Genomic DNA, 19283 nt, shown 5'->3' on the forward strand with positions numbered 1-19283 from the left:
AGCTCCAGGGTCCCAGGTTCGATTCCGGCTTGGGTCACTGTCTGTGCAGAGTCTGCACATCCTCCCCGTGTGTGCGTGGGTTTCCTCCGGGTGCTCCGGTTTCCTCCCACAGTCCAAAGATATGCAGTAGGTGGATTGGCCATGATAAATTGCCCTTATTGTCCAAAATTGCCCTTAGTGTTGGGTGGGGTTACTGGGTTATGGGGATAGGATGGTGGTGTTGGCCTTGGGTAGGGTCCTTTTTCCAAGAGCTGGTGCAAACTCGATGGGCTGAAGGGCCTCCTGCACTGTAAATTCTATGAAATTGAATACTGGGTTGAGAGGTTTCCCCATGAGGAGAGATCGAGTACATTGGGCATACATTCTGTATAATTTAGAAGAATGAGAGGGGATCTCATTGAAATGTATAACATTCTTAGAAGTTTTGACACGGCAGACACTGGGAGGCTGTTTCCTCTTGCTGGGGAATCTACCACCAGGGACTTGGAGAGGAATTTTAACCTCACTAATGGAAGTGGGAGGCAAGGACTGAAAGTGGTAAGTACCTTTCTAGCACTGTTAGAGGACCAGAAGGACAAGGGGTGGAGCCTCTGAAGCTCCCAAACTAAATCGCTTTACTCCACACAATTGTACCCCACACCTGCGATCACCGGCTCCTCACCTCTGACCCCTTGATCAACTCCAACTCCAACCCTACAAGCTACGCTGCACCCCTCACTGCCCGCTACACCAATCTCAACAGCACAAACTTACATTCTCCTGGGCTGTGGCACCTTCTATAGTGTTACCCCACCCAACAGGACGTCGAGCCTCTCTGACTTCTGATTGGAGATTCTATGGATACTATAACTCCACACTGTTTTGGGTCTGACGAGGATTCGTCGTGCACCCCCCCCCCCCCCCCCCCCCCCGCTTTGAAAATTCCAATGCCGTAAAAATTAGGAAACACTTTCTAAATATCAGGGGTTGGCCATTTGGCCATTTAGGACTCAAATAAGGACAAATTTCTTTTGAGGAAGCCTGTTATGAGGAAGCCGCAAGCGAGTGAGCTGCCGCAGGAATGGGAACATTTGCACAAATTGAACTGGGCGCAGGTTGATGCTGGTTGAGCAGATGAAGGGGGATTTTAAGAGGTGGGATATGCTCCCGTTGTCGCTTGCAGGGCGGGTGCAAACCATGAAAATGACGGTGCTCTCGAGGTTCCTATTCGTTTTTCAGAACTTCACAATTTTTATCCCAAAGGCCTTTTTAAGAAAAGTTAACACCCTGATTTCAAGGTATGTTTGGATGGGGAAATCCCCCCCCCCCCCCCCCCCCCCCCCCCCCCCGGGTAAAGAACGCGTAGCTGCAGCGAGGACTTGGGGATGGGGCAGGAATGGGGGCTGGCCCTGCCAAATTTAATGAACTACCACTGGGCAACTAATATAGCCATGATGAGGTGGTGGGAGTGGGGGAGGGGTCGGTGTGGGAGTGGATGGAGGCAGACTCTTGTAAGGTCACTAGTTTAGGGGCACTGTTGACTCTGCCGTTCTTACTGGCCAGGTACTCCACGAGCCCAGTGGTGGTGGTGATTCTAAGGGTGTGGGGACAGTGGCAGCAGCACCTGGGGTTGGCGGGTACCTCGGTTTGGGCACCGGTCTGTGGGGTTTCGGGGGTGGCGGCGAGCGGGGATTGAATGGTTTGGGGACCTATTTGTGGGGGGCAGTTTTTCAAGCTTCGAGGAACTGGAAGGAGTATGAGCTGCACAGCGGGAATGGGTTCCGGTAATTACAGGGGATTATGTTAGGAAGCAGGTGTCATCTTTTCCCGAACAGCCACCCCGGGCTGCAGGAGAAGGTGGTTTCAAAAACAGGAGTTGCCGAAGGTAGGGTGCCGGAGATTTATAAGGAATTGAAGGTAACTGGAAGTGGGAGGAAGCGTGGAGGGGTGTTGGGGGGGAGGGGGTGGCGGGGGGGGGGGGGGGGGGGGGGGGGAGATGGAGGCTGGGTTATAGGGGTTCCATTCTCCGAGATTCCAGAGGCCTGAAGTCACATGAAGAGCTGGAACCAGGGTTTGGTGTGAGATAAAGTGCCTCATGAAAGAAAAAGGCCTGAGGGCCCAGTTTAATAAAAATTAAACTAGCTCTCCAAACAAAAGCTTGCTAGGACTGAATGAATGACTCTGCAAGTGTTATGGATGCCTGGACAGATCCTAATTGTGGCTAAGATACTGGACCAGAATCCAATTTTAAAATTTTTTTTAAGATTGTGCAGTAAGATAGATTCACTCCAGGAGTGATTGCATAAGAAATATGGTTTGGTTATTTTTACAAACAAAACTTTATTAAAACAAAAGAAAAACAATATTTAAACTTTTAAACTTCAAACCTAATAAGAATAACTTACTTGTAACTTTTAATCATAACACACAATTTCCCATTAAACAGCACGTAAAATGAACATACAGCTCTCAGCTGCACTTAGGCAGGCAGGCTACAATGATATTTGCATTTACAGAATAGACTCTTATTGTCGCCCCTTCAGACTCCTTGCAAAAGCCGGTCCCTGTGCAGGTTTTCATGACCTCTCTCGGTGGCTTTCCAAATCCTTTTGCCCTGACCTGATTGAACAGGATTCTTTTCTCTCTCTGAGCACAGCTAAACTCCTCAAACAATGCTTCTGCCTGAGGGTCTCCAGATTTGAACCCATCATTGCTATCTGGGCTTTTGATTGCCGACTCCCGTTTACACAAAAGTACAGGGCCATGCTATGAATATGAAATTAACCTCCACACCTTACGCACAAAGAGGTCATCAGACTCTGTAATGGGCTAATTGCTGGTCAGATTAATGTCCCAGAGGACAATGGATCTTGAGTGAATCACCCTGGCTGAACGCGGTAATTCTGTTTATTCCTATTAACAAGTTTAAGTCTGAATGGGACAGTGTAACTAAGGTCAGATGTGGGAGTATAACTCTGACTCAGTGCCAGTAGTTTTACCCTCAGTTTGTTAACTCTTAAGTAGCCTACTACATCTCAGATCCCATTTCCGGATCCAATTTTTTAACATCTCTCTATCGCAGCACCTCCCTCCTACAGAAAAAATTAACCATCACGATACATAGATGGCTTCATTTTAGGCACCCTTTCCAACTTTAAACATTTCTTATGGCTACATACAAGCTAAATTCTATACAACATATAATTTTACATTTTTCAAACGAGCAAACATCACATGAATATAGTCCATTGTAGTCTTCTCCCATATAACCATCTTGATAATTATCATCAATCACATTTTCTTTCAGACAAACCTTTGCACTAGTTCTGTCTAAGCAGTCCAGGTATTATCAAACATCAAGATGGGGTCTCTGTGATAGTCTCCATACTTTTCCACAGTAAAACTTCATCAACAATTTAATTAATTGCAATTGTCTGGCTTTACCAGCAGAGTGTTCCACTTGATGGAAGACCGATTGTTTTAAAAAATAATTTTTAGAGTACCCAATTCATTTTTTTCCAATTAAGGGGCAATTTAGCATGGCCAATCCACCTGCACATCTTTGGGTTGTGGGGGCGAAACCCACGCAAACACGGGGTGAATGTGCAAACTCCACATGGACAGTGACCCAGGGCCGGGATCGAACCTAGGACCTAGGCGCCATGAGACCACAGTGCTAACCACTGCACCACCATGCTGCCCTGGGAAGACCGGTTGTTGATCGATGTTGCAGAATTCATCATCAGTTCATCACATTTACCAACAGTTTTGTACTCCACTTTCTTTGCGGTCTGTTGAGGATAGCCAAAAGTCATTGGCAACAGCGGTGCAGTTGGTCAGTGTAAAACACCAGTTTTTTGCATCTTCAAAGTTTGTGGAATTTCCTGGCTACATTTGTGCCAGCTGTTCAGCATCCATATTCCACCATGGACGATGTTCTCTGTGAAACAATGAGACAGCTTCAGCCCTTCGCTTGTCCCTCCTGACCAGATCCTAGTGTCATCAGTTCCTGTGCCACCATTGTGATCGGAATTGAACTCCTCTTGGAGCTCCACAGTTCCTGCAGTTTTTTTCATTGCAATCTGCAGTCTTGTGAGTAGCTCTCTCCCTTGTTGAAGTTGTTGTCGCTCCTCTTTAATCTCATGACAGATGATTGCTGGTATGATCGGGTTCCTGTGCAACCTAAGGCTGGATCTCAGCTTTCTTCGAATCTGCCTTTCCAAGCTAGCTTTTTTTTTTTACATGTAACCACCACTGATACCTTCTTCTGGATGAAGTTCCCATGCTCTGTTTCCTAGCCTTCAGTCCTTCATTAACTCTGTCAGGGTGTCCTGTTTTGCATTTACGTAAATCAGCCATCTCCGTCTGTACCTGGGGTGTATATCGTGGAATGAGCCTGCATGGGTGTTGTTTAATGGGCAGCTAAGGGCTACAGACTTTTATAAGAATTATTGGTTAATTCATTTGTGTTGTGACTCCAGGATGAGTGGGACTGGAATTGATCAGGTGTCGTAACAATAAAAGGAATCATTCAGAGTATTTTATGACCCATGAAGTACTTGAACATACTGGAGTTTGGGGGCTAAAGGTCAAGCTGACCTATGTAATAGTAACTGGTCATAGAGCAAAATCTTTTCTATAATAAGCAAGAAAACAGAAGGATGCTTCAGTAGGGAAATAGTGATTGGGATGGCATCGATCATGACCATAATTTTTAGTGCCGAGTGCAATCCCAAACGGGCCCAAATAACAATAGTATGGAGGGATATTTTGGAAGATACTTTGCAAATAAAACTAGTTCTCAAAGGATTCAATAACATATAGATCAGGAAACCTTGGTTGTGGAAAGTATTCTTTGAATGGATTGAAGATCAGATAAATCATGCAGACTTATCTGAAATGCATATATAAAGGAGTATGGTTTTCTAGAATTAGTTGGAAAGCTCAAAAGATACAGAAAGTGAAACTCCTCTTTTCTATGGATTAGATTGATTACTTATGTTGTATATGAATATGTTCCTCTATGAAATGTGTCACGCACGTTTGAGTTGTGTTGTGAACCATAGAAAGGTGACCAATTAACTGTTGACCCAACAATGTGGAGCACTGTTGCTTCACTGCGCCAGGACCCTAGGTTCGATTCCCGGCCTGGGCCACTGTCTGTGCGGAGTCTGCATGTTCTCCCTGTGTCTGCGTGGGTTTTCTCCGGGTGCTCCGGTTTCCTCCCACAAGTCCCGAAAGACATGTTGTTAGATGAATTGGACATTCTAAATTCTCCCTCCGTGTACCTGAACAGGCTCTGGAATGTGGCAACTAGGGGCTTTTCATGGTAACTTTGTTGCAGTGCTAATGTAAGCCTACTTGTGACAATAAAGATGATTATTATTATAATCAAAGCATTGAGCACAGAATACGCAAATAAAATTACATTAGTCCAACCATTTTGACACAAATATAATTAAAATTTCATTGAAAACCAGCTAGCTCAATGACCTTTGGATCCATCATCTGTGTTAATCAGACGCAATTAACAGTTTCAAATGGAAAAGGTCAAGTGATGAATTCGTAGATGTGGGAAGCTAGATAACTGAATGTTTGCATGAGTTGTGTCAAGAAATTATCTGCAAGTTTTTATTTTATACACATCATGCTCTTTATATTTTGTCTCTAGGGCTCGTCACTACAAAGGTGGATACATCGAATGGGTAGAGCGTGAAGGACATTGCAAATGACCACGAATTTTCCACCACCAAAAGTTGAGGACGCAGTGAAATACTGTGGCAGACCTGTGAGCTCTGATCCAGTTGCTATTAAACAGCTCAATTTGTGAGAAATCATAGCCCCGGGTCTTTATTTTATCTATTGAGGGAAATAATCTATCATACTTTTCGCTATGGCATTACAGGTAATGGGAATCGGTTAAAATGGAGTGTCGAGATCACTCACTCCTTTCCCACCTTGATCCGATTGACTGTATTTTTAAAATTGCTTGCAGCAAGGGAACCTGATCCACGCCAATGGGATCCTATTTTAATATGCAGATTGGAGTCCAATTATGTCAACTGGGCCTAATTTGCCATATTAACATGATACCTGAGGGGGTAGGCAGCAAAGAATCCTCAACCAGCTCTTAGGTTTTCCAACCCTCCAGGTTGGCCTGGAGTCTCCAGCAATTGATGATCAATCTCCAGTACACTGATGTGTACAATTCTGGAGGAAAGGCATCAAGACATTAAAAAATATTTGTTTTGTTTCATTTTCTTAAACCATTTATCTTTAACCAGATGTAAAAATATTGAAAATTGGGACTTGAAGCTGATAGACTGACACTCAAGCATCATCCAACTGGGTAATGAGTTTGTTTTCTTTCCAAAAGGCAGTGCAACACAAGGATAGATGTGTTGGCTGACAAATCATAGAATTTACTGTGCTGAAGGAGGCCATTCGGCCCATCGAGTCTGCACTGGTCCTTGGAAAGAGCACCCTACACAAGCCCAAACCTCCACCCTATCCCCATAACCCAGTAACCCAAGGGCACCAAGGGCAATTTAACATGGCCAATCCACCTAACCTGCACATCTTTGGACTGTGGGAGGAAACCGGAGCTCCCGGAGGAAACTCACGCACACACGGAGAGAATGTGCAGACTCTGCACCGTGACGCAAGCCGGGAATCGAACCTGCGACACTGGAGAAGTGCAGCGACAGTGCTAACCACTGTGTGACCATGCCACGCACAGAGTGTGGGGTCTAGTGATGAAACCTATGTAAACTTTCAAATGATAAAAAATTAGCCAGACAGGTTTTCAGAGTTTAAAAAAGAATATAAGAAAAACTAGGTAAACCAGAATTCCAGTGTCACACATATTCCCAGGACCCAAACACACACTGGTACAGATGGTAGAATAAGAGGATAGACTTAAAAATATTTTACAGCTTGTGAAGAAAATAATCAATCAAAGAAGCTTACGGTTAATCGTCATTTGGCGGGTCTCAATACGGCGATTCCACATTGCGGCCATTTTGTTCAGCCGCCTTCTTGGGTGTAGTTGTATGGAGCAAATTTCCAAGTTTGATTCCCAAAAGATTTGGTTTACATTAGGTTTCTCTACTCAGGATGTTTACTTTGCAAATCCAGACACAATACCTGTGAGAGAGAGTGAGAGACGGCTTCCATGCAGCTTTTCTCTACAGCATTCTGCTCTCTCCTCTGATCTCTCCAGCTTGGTAAACATTCCTTTTTTAAAAATAAATTTAGAGTACCAAATTAATTTTTCCAATTAAGGGAAAATTTAGCATGGCCAATCCAACTAACTTGCACATCTTTGTGTTGTGGGGGTGAAACCCACACAGACATGGGGAGAACGTGCATACTCCACACGGACAGTGACCCAGGGCCGGGATTCAAACCTGGGTCCTCAGAGCCGTAGGCAGCAATGCTAACCACTGTGCCACCGTGCTGCTCTGGTAAACATTCCTTAAGAGTTGTGCTGGCTGTATTTTCCAGAGGAATTTGATTACCATGTCTGCTGTCATCATTGTTGCATAGAACAGGATTACATTTTGATGTCTCATCTCAGAAACAAGATGTTGTGAAATCCAACAGAAAATGGCGACATTCATACTCTGTTCCCCTTTCACCCAAATTTGGTGAAATGCAAATTGTACATTCCAACTGGCTTGTGGGCCTCCATTGTCTTTACAGGATTTAGTTTATTGAGTTTTTAAAAATACAGCGCAGAAAAATGAGAATTAGAAATACTATTTTTATTAAAGCACATCCTCGTAACAATGGTGACCACCAGGATATTGATAGTGGGGAATTCAATGATGTTCATGCCAGTGCATGTCAGTGGAAGTTAGTGAGACACTTTTTTTGGTTATGATACTGCCTGACACTTGTGTGGCACAAACGTTACTTTCCACATATCAACCCCAGCATGAATGTTGTCCAGGTCTTGCTGCAGGTGGGCATAATAAATTGTTTCGGTATCTGAGGAATTATGATTGAAACTGCACACAGTAATCATAAGACTTTTGGCCTATTGATGATAAGGGGGATCCTTGTCTCCAGTAAAGCCTGACATCCATGCAGCAACTTGACTTGGGATAGGGAAAGGCAGGAAGGCAATGTAGGCCATAACCTCAACATAGCATCTCCCTTCAAAGCTGAAGCTACTTGGAGGTGACTGAGATCCAGTGCCACAGGAAACTGCAACTCTCCAGGTAGTCACAGACATCTGTGTCCTTGTTGCTGAACAGTAAGAAGTCTTACAATACCAGATTAAAGTCCAACAGGTTTGTTTGGAATCACTAGCTTTCGGAGCGCAGCTCCTTCCTCAGGTAAATGTTGCCGAAGACCTCATTCCTTGCAACACGTTGCCATGCCCTGCTGATAGCTATCAAATTCGCTGTGGCTTTGAACCTCTTCCGATATTTACACCCATATTCTTCCAAATCCGAGCACGGGATAGCATGGGGATGAAAATCTCACTGCCCCTAGCCGGTGATGCAACGAGTTCCTACTAATTCTCGAGTTGCAGTGCCGGGCAGGACCTCTAGGGGATCCCATTGGGGAGTTCCCCTTATGTGTGGTGGGGCGGGGGGGAGGGGGGGGGGGGGTAGGGCACTCGATAATTGTGAGGGGGGGATTCTTGTGGGGGAGGTTTCCCTGAAGCATGTGTGGTGGGGGGCGGTTGCACTGATTCTTTTGTGGGGTTCCTCGTGTTATGGGGGAGGATGAGAGGGAGTTTATCTTTTATCACAGCTAAAGGGCGCCCAATTTCTGTGGAGCCAGCGTTGCCAGCTCTATAAGGCCCACCCCACCACAGTGACGTGAAACCAGGGTTAAACACATCACAGTCTGTAGGGTTCCTATTCTCAGTGTTATTCACATCCCAGTCTGTAGTCTTCCCATTCCCAGTGTTAATCACATCCCAGTCTGTAGTGTTCCCATTCCCAGTGTTATTCACATCCCAGTCTGTAGTCTTCCCATTCCTAGTGTTAATCACATCCCAGTCTGTAGGGTTCCCATTCTCAGTATTATTCACATCCCAGTCTGTAGTGTTCCCATTCCCAGTGTTCATCACATCCCAGTCTGTAGGCTTCCCATTCTCAGTGTTAATCACATCCCAGTCTGTAGTGTTCCCATTCTCAGTGCTAATCACATCCCAGTCTGTAGGGTTCCCATTCTCAGCGCTAATCACATCCCAGTCTGTAGGGTTCCCATTCTCAGTGTTAATCACATCCCAGTCTGTAGTGTTCCCATTCTCAGTGCTAATCACATCCCAGTCTGTCGGGTTCCCATTCTCAGTGTTTTTTTTAAATAAATGTTTTTTATTCAGTTTTCATGTTTTATATTGAACAAATTACAAATTGTTAGAGAGTGAAAAAAAAACACGCAAAAATTAACATATATATTTACAGGTGAGCATCTTCGTAGTAATAACTGTGGCCTCCCCCTCTTTGCCGGCATACATATTTTACATTCCCCAACATGTTTATTGGCATTTATTTAGTTTGGTTTTGGGCCTTACCTAGCCATCAAATCCCCGTAACGAGCCCGTAGCCCCCCCCCCCCCCCCCCCCCCCCCTCCCCGCCGGCTACCTTCCCCCGACTATTCTTCCTCTTGTACGTTGGCCACAAACAGGTCCCGGAACAATTGCATGAATGGCTCCCACGTTCTGTGGAAGCCGTCGTCCGACCCTCGGATGGCGAATTTGATTTTCTCCATTTGGAGAGAATCCGAGAGGTCGGACAGCCAGTCTGCAGCTCTGGGCGGTGCTGCTGACCGCCAGCCAAACAGGATTCTACGGCGGGCGATCAGGGAGGCAAAGGCAAGGGCGTCCGCCCTCCTCCCCAGGAATAGATCTGGCTGGTCTGAAACCCCAAAGACCGCCACTATCGGGCATAGCTCCACCCTCACCCCCACCACTTTGGACATAGCCTCGAAGAAGGCTGTCCAGTACTCCACAAGTCTGGGGCAAGACCAGAACATGTGGGCGTGGTTGGACGGGCCTCTTTGGCACCGCTCACATCTGTCCTCCACCTCCGGGAAGAACCTACTCATACGGTTTCTCGTTAAGTGGGCTCTATGTACCACTTTTAGTTGCGTCAGGCTGAGCCTTGCACACATGGAGGTGGAGTTGACCCTATGCAGTGCTTCGCTCCAGAGTCCCCACCCTATCTCCATCCCCAGGTCGTCCTCCCATTTCCTTCTTGTTGCGTCCAGTACGGTGTCGTCCCTATCTACCAGTCGGCCATACATGTCACTACAGTTCCCTTTCTCTAGGATACTTGCGTCCAGTTGGTCTTCCAGTAGTGTCTGTCGTGGCGGTTGTGGGTACGTCCTTGTCTCTTTTCGTAGGAAGTTTTTGAGCTGCAGGTACCGTAGCTCGTTCCCCCCAGCTAGCTGAAATTTCTCTGTCAGTTCATCCCCATTCTCAGTGTTAATCACATCCCAGTCTGTCGGGTTCCCATTCTCAGTGCTAATCACATCCCAGTCTGTAGGGTTCCCATTCTCAGTGCTAATCACATCCCAGTCTGTAGTGTTCCCATTCTCAGTGCTAATCACATCTCAGTCTGTCGGGTTCCCATTCTCAGTGCTAATCACATCCCAGTCTGTAGGGTTCCCATTCTCAGTGCTAATCACATCCCAGTCTGTAGTGTTCCCATTCTCAGTGCTAATCACATCCCAGTCTGTCGGGTTCCCATTCTCAGTGCTAAGCACATCCCAGTCTGTAGGGTTCCCATTCTCAGTGCTAATCACATCCCAGTCTGTAGGGTTCCCATTCTCAGTGCAAATCGCATCCCAGTCTGTACGGTTCCCATTCTCAGTGTTATTCACATCCCAGTCTGTAGTCTTCACATTCCCAGTGCTAATCACATCCCAGTCTGTAGGGTTCCCATTCTCAGTGTTAATCACATCCCAATCTGTCGGGTTCCCATTCTCAGTGTTATTCACATCCCAGTCTGTAGTCTTCCCATTCACAGTGTTAATCACATCCCAGTCTGTAGGGTTCCCATTCTCAGTATTATTCACATCCCAGTCTGTAGTGTTCCCATTCTCAGTGTTAATCACATCCCAGTCTGTAGTGTTCCCATTCTCAGTGCTAATCACATCCCAGTCTGTAGTGTTCCCATTCCCAGTGTTCATCACATCCCAGTCTGTAGGCTTCCCATTCTCAGTGTGAATCACATCCCAGTCTGTAGGCTTCCCATTCTCAGTGTTAATCACATCCCAGTCTCTAGTGTTCCCATTCCCAGTGCTAATCGCATCCCAGTCTGTAGTGTTCCCATTCCCAGTGTTAATCACATCCCAGTCTGTAGTGTTCCCATTCCCAGTGCTAATCATATCCCAGTCTGTAGGGTTCCCATTCTCAGTATTATTCACATCCCAGTCTGTAGGGTTCCCATTCTCAGTGCTAATCACATCCCAGTCTGTAGGGTTCCCATTCTCAGTGCTAATCACATCCCAGTCTGTAGGGTTCCCATTCTCAGCGCTAATCACATCCCAGTCTGTAGGGTTCCCATTCTCAGTGTTAATCACATCCCAGTCTGTAGTGTTCCCATTCTCAGTGCTAATCACATCCCAGTCTGTCGGGTTTCCATTCTCAGTGCTAATCACATCCCAGTCTGTCGGGTTTCCATTCTCAGTGCTAATCACATCCCAGTCTGTAGGGTTCCCATTCTCAGTGCTAATCACATCCCAGTCTGTAGTGTTCCCATTCTCAGTGCTAATCGTACGCAGTCTGTAGGGTTCCCATTCTCAGTGTTATTCACATCCCAGTCTGTAGTGTTCCCATTCCCAGTGCTAATCACATCCCAGTTTGTAGGGTTCCCATTCTCAGTGCTAATCACATCCCAATCTGTCCGATTCCCATTCTCAGTGTTATTCACATCCCAGTCTGTAGTCTTCCCATTCCCAGTGTTAATCACATCCCAGTCTGTAGGGTTCCCATTCTCAGTATTATTCACATCCCAGTCTGTAGTGTTCCCATTCCCAGTGTTCATCACATCCCAGAATGTAGGCTTCCCATTCTCAGTGTTAATCACATCCCAATGTGTCTTGTTCCCATTTTCAGTGTTATTCACATCCCAGTCTGTAGTCTTCCCATTCCCAGTTTTAATCACATCCCAGTCTGTAGGGTTCCCATTCTCAGTATTATTCACATCCCAGTCTGTAGTGTTCCCATTCCCAGTGTTCATCACATCCCAGAATGTAGGCTTCCCATTCTCAGTGTTAATCACATCCCAGTCTGTAGGGTTCCCATTCTCAGTGCTAATCACATCCCAGTCTGTAGGGTTCCCATTCTCAGTGCTAATCACATCCCAGTCTGTAGAGTTCCCATTCTCAGTGTTATTCACATCCCAGTCTGTAGTGTTCCCATTCCCAGTGCTAATCACATCCCAGTCTGTAGGGTTCCCATTCTCAGTGTTAATCACATCACAATCTGTCGGATTCCCTTTCTCAGTGCTAATCACATCCCAGTCTGTAGTCTTCCCATTCCCAGTGTTAATCGCATCCCAGTCTGTAGGGTTCTAATTCTCAGTATTATTCACATCCCAGTCTGTAGTGTTCCCATTCCCAGTGTTAATCACATCCCAGTCTGTAGGGTTCCCATTCTCAGTGCTAATCACATCCCAGTCTGTAGGGTTCCTATTCTCAGTGTTAATCACATTCCAATCTGTCGGATTCCCATTCTCAGTGCTAATCACATCCCAGTCTGTAGTCTTCCAATTCCCAGTGTTAATCACATCCCAGTGTGTAGGGTTCCCATTCTCAGTATTATTCACATCCCAGTCTGTAGTGTTCCCATTCCCAGTGTTAATCACATCCCAGTCTGTAGGGTTCCCATTCTCAGTGCGAATCACATCCCAGTCTGTAGGGTTCCCATACTCAGTGTTAATCACATCCCAGTCTGTAGGGTTCTCATTCTCAGCGCTAATCACATCCCAGTCTGGAGGGTTCCCATTCTCAGTGTTAATCACATCCCAGTCTGTAGTCTTCCCATTCCCAGTGTTAATCACATCCCAGTCTGTAGGGTTCCCATTCTCAGTGTTAATCACATCCCAGTCAGTAGTGTTCCCATTCTCAGTGTTAATCACATCCCAGTCTGTAGTGTTCCCATTCTCAGTGCCAATCACATCCCAGTCTGTAGGGTTCCCATTCCCAGTGTTAATCACATCCCAGTCTGTAGGGTTCCCATTCTCAGTGCTAATCACATCCCAGGCTGTAGTGTTCCCATTCTCAGTGTTAATCACATCCCAGTCTGGAGGGTTCCCATTCTCAGTGTTAATCACATCCCAGTCTGTAGTGTTCCCATTCCCAGCGCTAATCACATCCCAGTCTGTAGGGTTCCCATTCTCAGTGTTATTCACATCCCAGTCTGTAGTGTTCCCATTCCCAGTGCTAATCACATCCCAGTCTGGAGGGTTCCCATTCTCAGTGTTCATCACATCCCAATCTGTCGGGTTCCCATTCTCAGTGTTATTCACATCCCAGTCTGTAGTCTTCCCATTCCCAGTGTTAATCACATTATAGTCTGTAGGGTTCCCATTCTCAGTATTATTTACATCCCAGTCTGTAGTGTTCCCATTCCCAGTGTTCATCACATCCCAGAATGTAGGCTTCCCATTCTCAGTGTTAATCACATCCCAGTCTGTAGGGTTCCCATTCTCAGCACTAATCACATCCCAGTCTGTAGGGTTCCCATTCTCAGTGCTAATCACATCCCAGTCTGTAGGGTTCCCATTCCCAGTGCTAATCACATCCCAGTCTGTAGAGTTCCCATTCTCAGTGTTATTCACATCCCAGTCTGTAGTGTTCCCATTCCCAGTGCTGATCACATCCCAGTCTGTAGGGTTCCCATTCTCAGTGTTAATCACATCCCAAACTGTCGGATTCCCATTCTCAGTGCTAATCACATCCCAGTCTGTAGTCTTCCCATTCCCAGTGTTAATCACATCCCAGTCTGTAGGGTTCCCATTTTCAGTATTATTCACATCCCAGTCTGTAGTGTTCCCATTCCCAGTGTTAATCACATCCCAGTCTGTAGGGTTCCCATTCTCAGTGCTAATCACATCCCAGTCTGTAGGGTTCCCATTATCAGTGTTAATCACATCCCAGTCTGTTGGGTTCCCATTCTCAGTGCTAATCACATCCCAGTAAGTAGTGTTCCCATTCTCAGTGCTAATCACATCCCAGTCTGTAGTGTTCCCATTCTCAGTGCTAATCACATCCCAGTCTGTAGGGTTCCCATTCTCAGTGTTATTCACATCCCAGTCTATAGTCTTCCCATTCCCAGTGTTATTCACAGCCCAGTCTGTAGTCTTCCCATTCCCAGTGCTAATCACATCCCAGTCTGTAGGGTTCCCATTCTCAGTGTTAATCACATCCCAATCTGTCGGGTTCCCATTCTCAGTGTCATTCACATCCCAGTCTGTAGTCTTCCCATTCCCAGTGTTAATCACATTATAGTCTGTAGGGTTCCCATTCTCAGTATTATTCACATCCCAGTCTGTAGTGTTCCCATTCCCAGTGTTCATCACATCCCAGAATGTAGGCTTCCCATTCTCAGTGTTAATCACATCCCAGTCTGTAGGGTTCCCATTCTCAGCACTAATCACATCCCAGTCTGTAGGGTTCCCATTCTCAGTGCTAATCACATCCCAGTCTGTAGGGTTCCCATTCTCAGTGCTAATCACATCCTAGTCTGTAGAGTTCCCATTCTCAGTGTTATTCACATCCCAGTCTGTAGTGTTCCCATTCCCAGTGCTAATCACATCCCAGTCTGTAGGGTTCCCATTCTCAGTGTTAATCACATCCCAATCTGTCGGATTTCCATTCTCAGTGCTAATCACATCCCAGTCTGTAGACTTCCCATTCCCAGTGTTAATCACATCCCAGTCTGTAGGGTTCCCATTCTCAGTATTATTCACATCCCAGTCTGTAGTGTTCCCATTCCCAGTGTTAATCACTTCCCAGTCTGTAGGGTTCCCATTCTCAGGGCTAATCACATCCCAGTCTGTAGGGTTCCCATTATCAGTGTTAATCACATCCCAGTCTGTAGGGTTCCCACTCTCAGTGCTAATCACATCCCAGTCTGTAGTGTTCCCATTCTCAGTGCTAATCACATCCCAGTCTGTAGGGTTCCCTTTCTCAGTGTTATTCACATCCCAGTCTGTAGTCTTCCCATTCCCAGTGTTAATCACATCCCAGTCTGTAGGGTTCCCATTCTCAGTATTATTCACATCCCAGTCTGTAGTGTTCCCATTGCCAGTGTTCATCACATCCCAGTCTGTAGTCTTCCCATTCCCAGTGTTAATCACATCCCAGTCTGTAGGGTTCCCATTCTCAGTAATATTCACATCCCCGTCTGTAGTGTTCCCATTCCCAGTGTTAATCACATCCCAGTCTCTAGTGTTCCCATTCTCAGTGTTCATCACATCCCAATCTGTAGTGTTCCCATTCTCAGTGCCAATCACATCCCAGTCTGTAGGGTTCCCATTCCCAGTGTTAATCACATCCCAGTCTGTAGGGTTCCCATTCTCAGTGCTAATCACATCCCAGTCTGTAGTGTTCCCATTCTCAGTGTTAATCACATCCCAGTCGGTAGGGTTCCCATTCCCAGCGCTAATCACATCCCAGTCTGGAGGGTTCCCATTCTCAGTGTTTATCACCTCCCAGTCTGTAGTGTTCCCATTCTCAGTTTTAATCACATCCCAGTTTGTAGGGTTCCCATTCTCAGTGCTAATCACATCCCAGTCTGTAGGGTTCCCATTCTCAGTGTTATTCACATCCCAGTCTGTAGTGTTCCCATTCCCAGTGCTAATCACATCCCAGTCTGCAGGGTTCCCCATTCTCAGTGTTATTCACATCCCAGTCTGTAGTGTTCCCATTCTCAGTGTTAATCACATCCCAGTCTGTAGTGTTCCCATTCCCAGTGCTAATCACATCCCAGTCTGTAGTGTTCCCGTTCCCAGTGTTAATCACATCCCAGTCTGTAGTGTTCCCATTCCCAGTGCTAATCACATCCCAGTCTGTCGGGTTCCCATTCTCAGTGTTAATCACATCCCAGTCTGTAGTGTTCCCATTCTCAGTGCTAATCACATCCCAGTCTGTCGGGTTCCCATTCTCAGTGCTAATCACATCCCAGTCTGTAGTGTTCCCATTCTCAGTGCTAATCACATCCCAGTCTGTAGTGTTCCCATTCCCAGTGCTAATCACATCCCAGTCTGTAGGGTTCCCATTCTCAGTGTTAATCACATCCCAAACTGTCGGATTCCCATTCTCAGTGCTAATCACATCCCAGTCTGTAGTCTTCCCATTCCCAGTGTTAATCACATCCCAGTCTGTAGGGTTCCCATTTTCAGTATTATTCACATCCCAGTCTGTAGTGTTCCCATTCCCAGTGTTAATCACATCCCAGTCTGTAGGGTTCCCATTCTCAGTGCTAATCACATCCCAGTCTGTAGGGTTCCCATTATCAGTGTTAATCACATCCCAGTCTGTTGGGTTCCCATTCTCAGTGCTAATCACATCCCAGTCTGTAGGGTTCCCATTCTCAGCGGTAATCACATCCCAGTCTGTAGGGTTCCCATTCTCAGTGCTAATCACATCCCAGTCTGTAGTGTTCCCATTCTCAGTGCTAATCACATCCCAGTCTGTCGGGTTCCCATTCTCAGTGTTAATCACATCCCAGTCTGTAGTGTTCCCATTCTCAGTGCTAATCACATCCTAGTCTGTAGTGTTCCCATTCTCAGTGCTAATCACATCCCAGTCTGTCGGGTTCCCATACTCAGTGCTAATCACATCCCAGTCTGTAGGGTTCCCATTCTCAGTGTTATTCACATCCCAGTCTGTAGGGTTCCCATTCTCAGTGCTAATCGCATCCCAGTCTGTAGGGTTCCCATTCTCAGTGTTAATCACATCCCAATCTGTCGGGTTCCCATTCTCAGTGTTATTCACATCCCAGTCTGTAGTCTTTCCATTCCCAGTGTTAATCACATCCCAGTCTGTAGGGTTCCCATTCTCAGTATTATTCACATCCCAGTCTGTAGTGTTCCCATTCCCAGTGTTCATCACATCCCAGTCTGTAGGCTTCCCATTCTCAGTGTTAATCACATCCCAGTCTGTAGTGTTCCCATTCTCAGTGCTAATCACATCCCAGTCTGTAGTGTTCCCATTCCCAGTGTTCATCACATCCCAGTCTGTAGGCTTCCCATTCTCAGTGTTAATCACATCCCAGTCTGTAGTGTTCCCATTCCCAGTGCTAATCACATCCCAGTCTGTAGTGTTCCCATTCCCAGTGTTAATCACATCCCAGTCTGTAGTATTCCCATTCCCAGTGCTAATCACATCCCAATCTGTAGGGTTCCCATTCTCAGTATTATTCACATCCCAGTCTGTAGGGTTTCCATTCTCAGTGCTAATCACATCCCAGTCTGTAGGGTTCCCATTCTCAGTGCTAATCACATCCCAGTCTGTAGGGTTCCCATTCTCAGTGCTAATCACATCCCAGTCTGTAGTGTTCCCATTCTCAGCGCTAATCACATCCCAGTCTGTAGGGTTTCTATTCTCAGTGTTAATCACATCCCAGTCTGTAGTGTTCCCATTCTCAGTGCTAATCACATCCCAGTCTGTAGTGTTCCCATTCCCAGTGTTCATCACATCCCAGTCTGTAGGCTTCCCATTCTCAGTGTTAATCACATCCCAGTCTGTAGTGTTCCCATTCCCAGTGCTAATCACATCCCAGTCTGTAGGGTTCCCATTCTCAGTGCTAATCACATCCCAGTCTGTAGTGTTCCCATTCTCAGTGCTAATCACATCCCAGTCTGTCGGGTTCCCATTCTCAGTGCTAATCACATCCCAGTCTGTAGGGTTCCCATTCTCAGTGTTATTCACATCCCAGTCTGTAGGGTTCCCATTCTCAGTGCTAATCGCATCCCAGTCTGTAGGGTTCCCATTCTCAGTGCTAATCGTATCCCAGTCTGTCGGGTTCCCATTCTCAGTGTTATTCACATCCCAGTCTGTAGTGTTCCCATTCCCAGTGCTAATCACATCCCAGTCTGTCGGGTTCCCATTCTCAGTGTTAATCACATCCCAGTCTGTAGGGTTCCCATCTCAGTGCTATTCACATCCCAGTCTGTAGGGTTCCCATTCTGAGCACTAATCACATCCCAGTCTGTAGGGTTCCCATTCTCAGTGTTATTCACATCCCAGTCTGTAGGGTTCCCATTCTCAGTGTTAATCACATCCCAGTCTGTAGGGTTCCCATTCTCAGCACTAATCACATCCCAGTCTGTAGGGTTCCCATTCTCAGTGCTAATCACATCCCAGTCTGTAGGGTTCCCATTCTCAGTGTTAATCACATCCCAGTCTGTAGGGTTCCCACTCTCAGTGCTAATCACATCCCAGTCTGTAGTGTTCCCATTCTTAGTGCTAATCACATCCCAGTCTGTAGGGTTCCCATTCTCAGTGTTATTCACATCCCAGTCTGTAGTCTTCCCATTCCCAGTGTTAATCACATCCCAGTCTGTAGGGTTCCCATTCTCAGTATTATTCACATCCCAGTCTGTAGTGTTCCCATTCCCAGTGTTAATCACATCCCAGTCTGTAGTGTTCCCATTCCCAGTGTTAATCACATCCCAGTCTGTAGGGTTCCCATTCTCAGTGCTAATCACATCCCAGTCTGTAGTGTTCCCATTCTCAGTGCTAATCACATCCCAGTCTGTAGGGTTCCCATTCTCAGTGCTAATCACATCCCAGTCTGTAGGGTTCCCATTCTCAGTGTTATTCACATCCCAGTCTGTAGGGTTCCCATTCTCAGTGCTAATCACATCCCAGTCTGTAGGGTTCCCATTCTCAGTGCTAATCACATCCCAGTCTGTCGGGTTCCCATTCTCAGTGTTATTCACATCCCAGTCTGTAGTGTTCCCATTCCCAGTGCTAATCACATCCCAGTCTGTCGGGTTCCCATTCTCAGTGTTAATCACATCCCAGTCTGTAGGGTTCCCATTCTCAGTGCTAATCACATCCCAGTCTGTAGGGTTCCCATTCTCAGCACTAATCACATCCCAGTCTGTAGGGTTCCCATTCTCAGTGTTATTCACATCCCAGTCTGTAGGGTTCCCATTCTCAGTGTTAATCACATCCCAGTCTGTAGGGTTCCCATTCTCAGCACTAATGACATCCCAGTCTGTCGGGTTCCCATTCTCAGTGCTAATCACATCCCAGTCTGTAGGGTTCCCATTCTCAGTGTTATTCACATCCCAGTCTGTAGGGTTCCCATTCTCAGTGCTAA

General features: G+C 46.3%; 1 protein-coding gene across 2 annotated transcripts in view; it reads left to right on the forward strand.

Moving 5' to 3' along the window:
• si:ch211-161h7.8 (thiosulfate:glutathione sulfurtransferase) overlaps positions 1-5813 on the forward strand; it is a 31397-nt gene extending 25584 nt beyond the window's left edge. For both annotated transcript variants that reach the window (XM_038802379.1, XM_038802380.1), the window contains exon 4: positions 5651-5813. In XM_038802379.1, the coding sequence (XP_038658307.1) occupies positions 5651-5711 (61 nt within the window). In that variant the 3' untranslated portion in view covers positions 5712-5813. The remainder of the gene's footprint in view (positions 1-5650) is intronic.
• Positions 5814-19283: the final 13470 nt, after the last annotated feature.

Source organism: Scyliorhinus canicula, chromosome 7 (genome assembly GCF_902713615.1).
Source record: "Scyliorhinus canicula chromosome 7, sScyCan1.1, whole genome shotgun sequence".
Taxonomy (NCBI): Eukaryota; Metazoa; Chordata; class Chondrichthyes; order Carcharhiniformes; family Scyliorhinidae; genus Scyliorhinus; species Scyliorhinus canicula.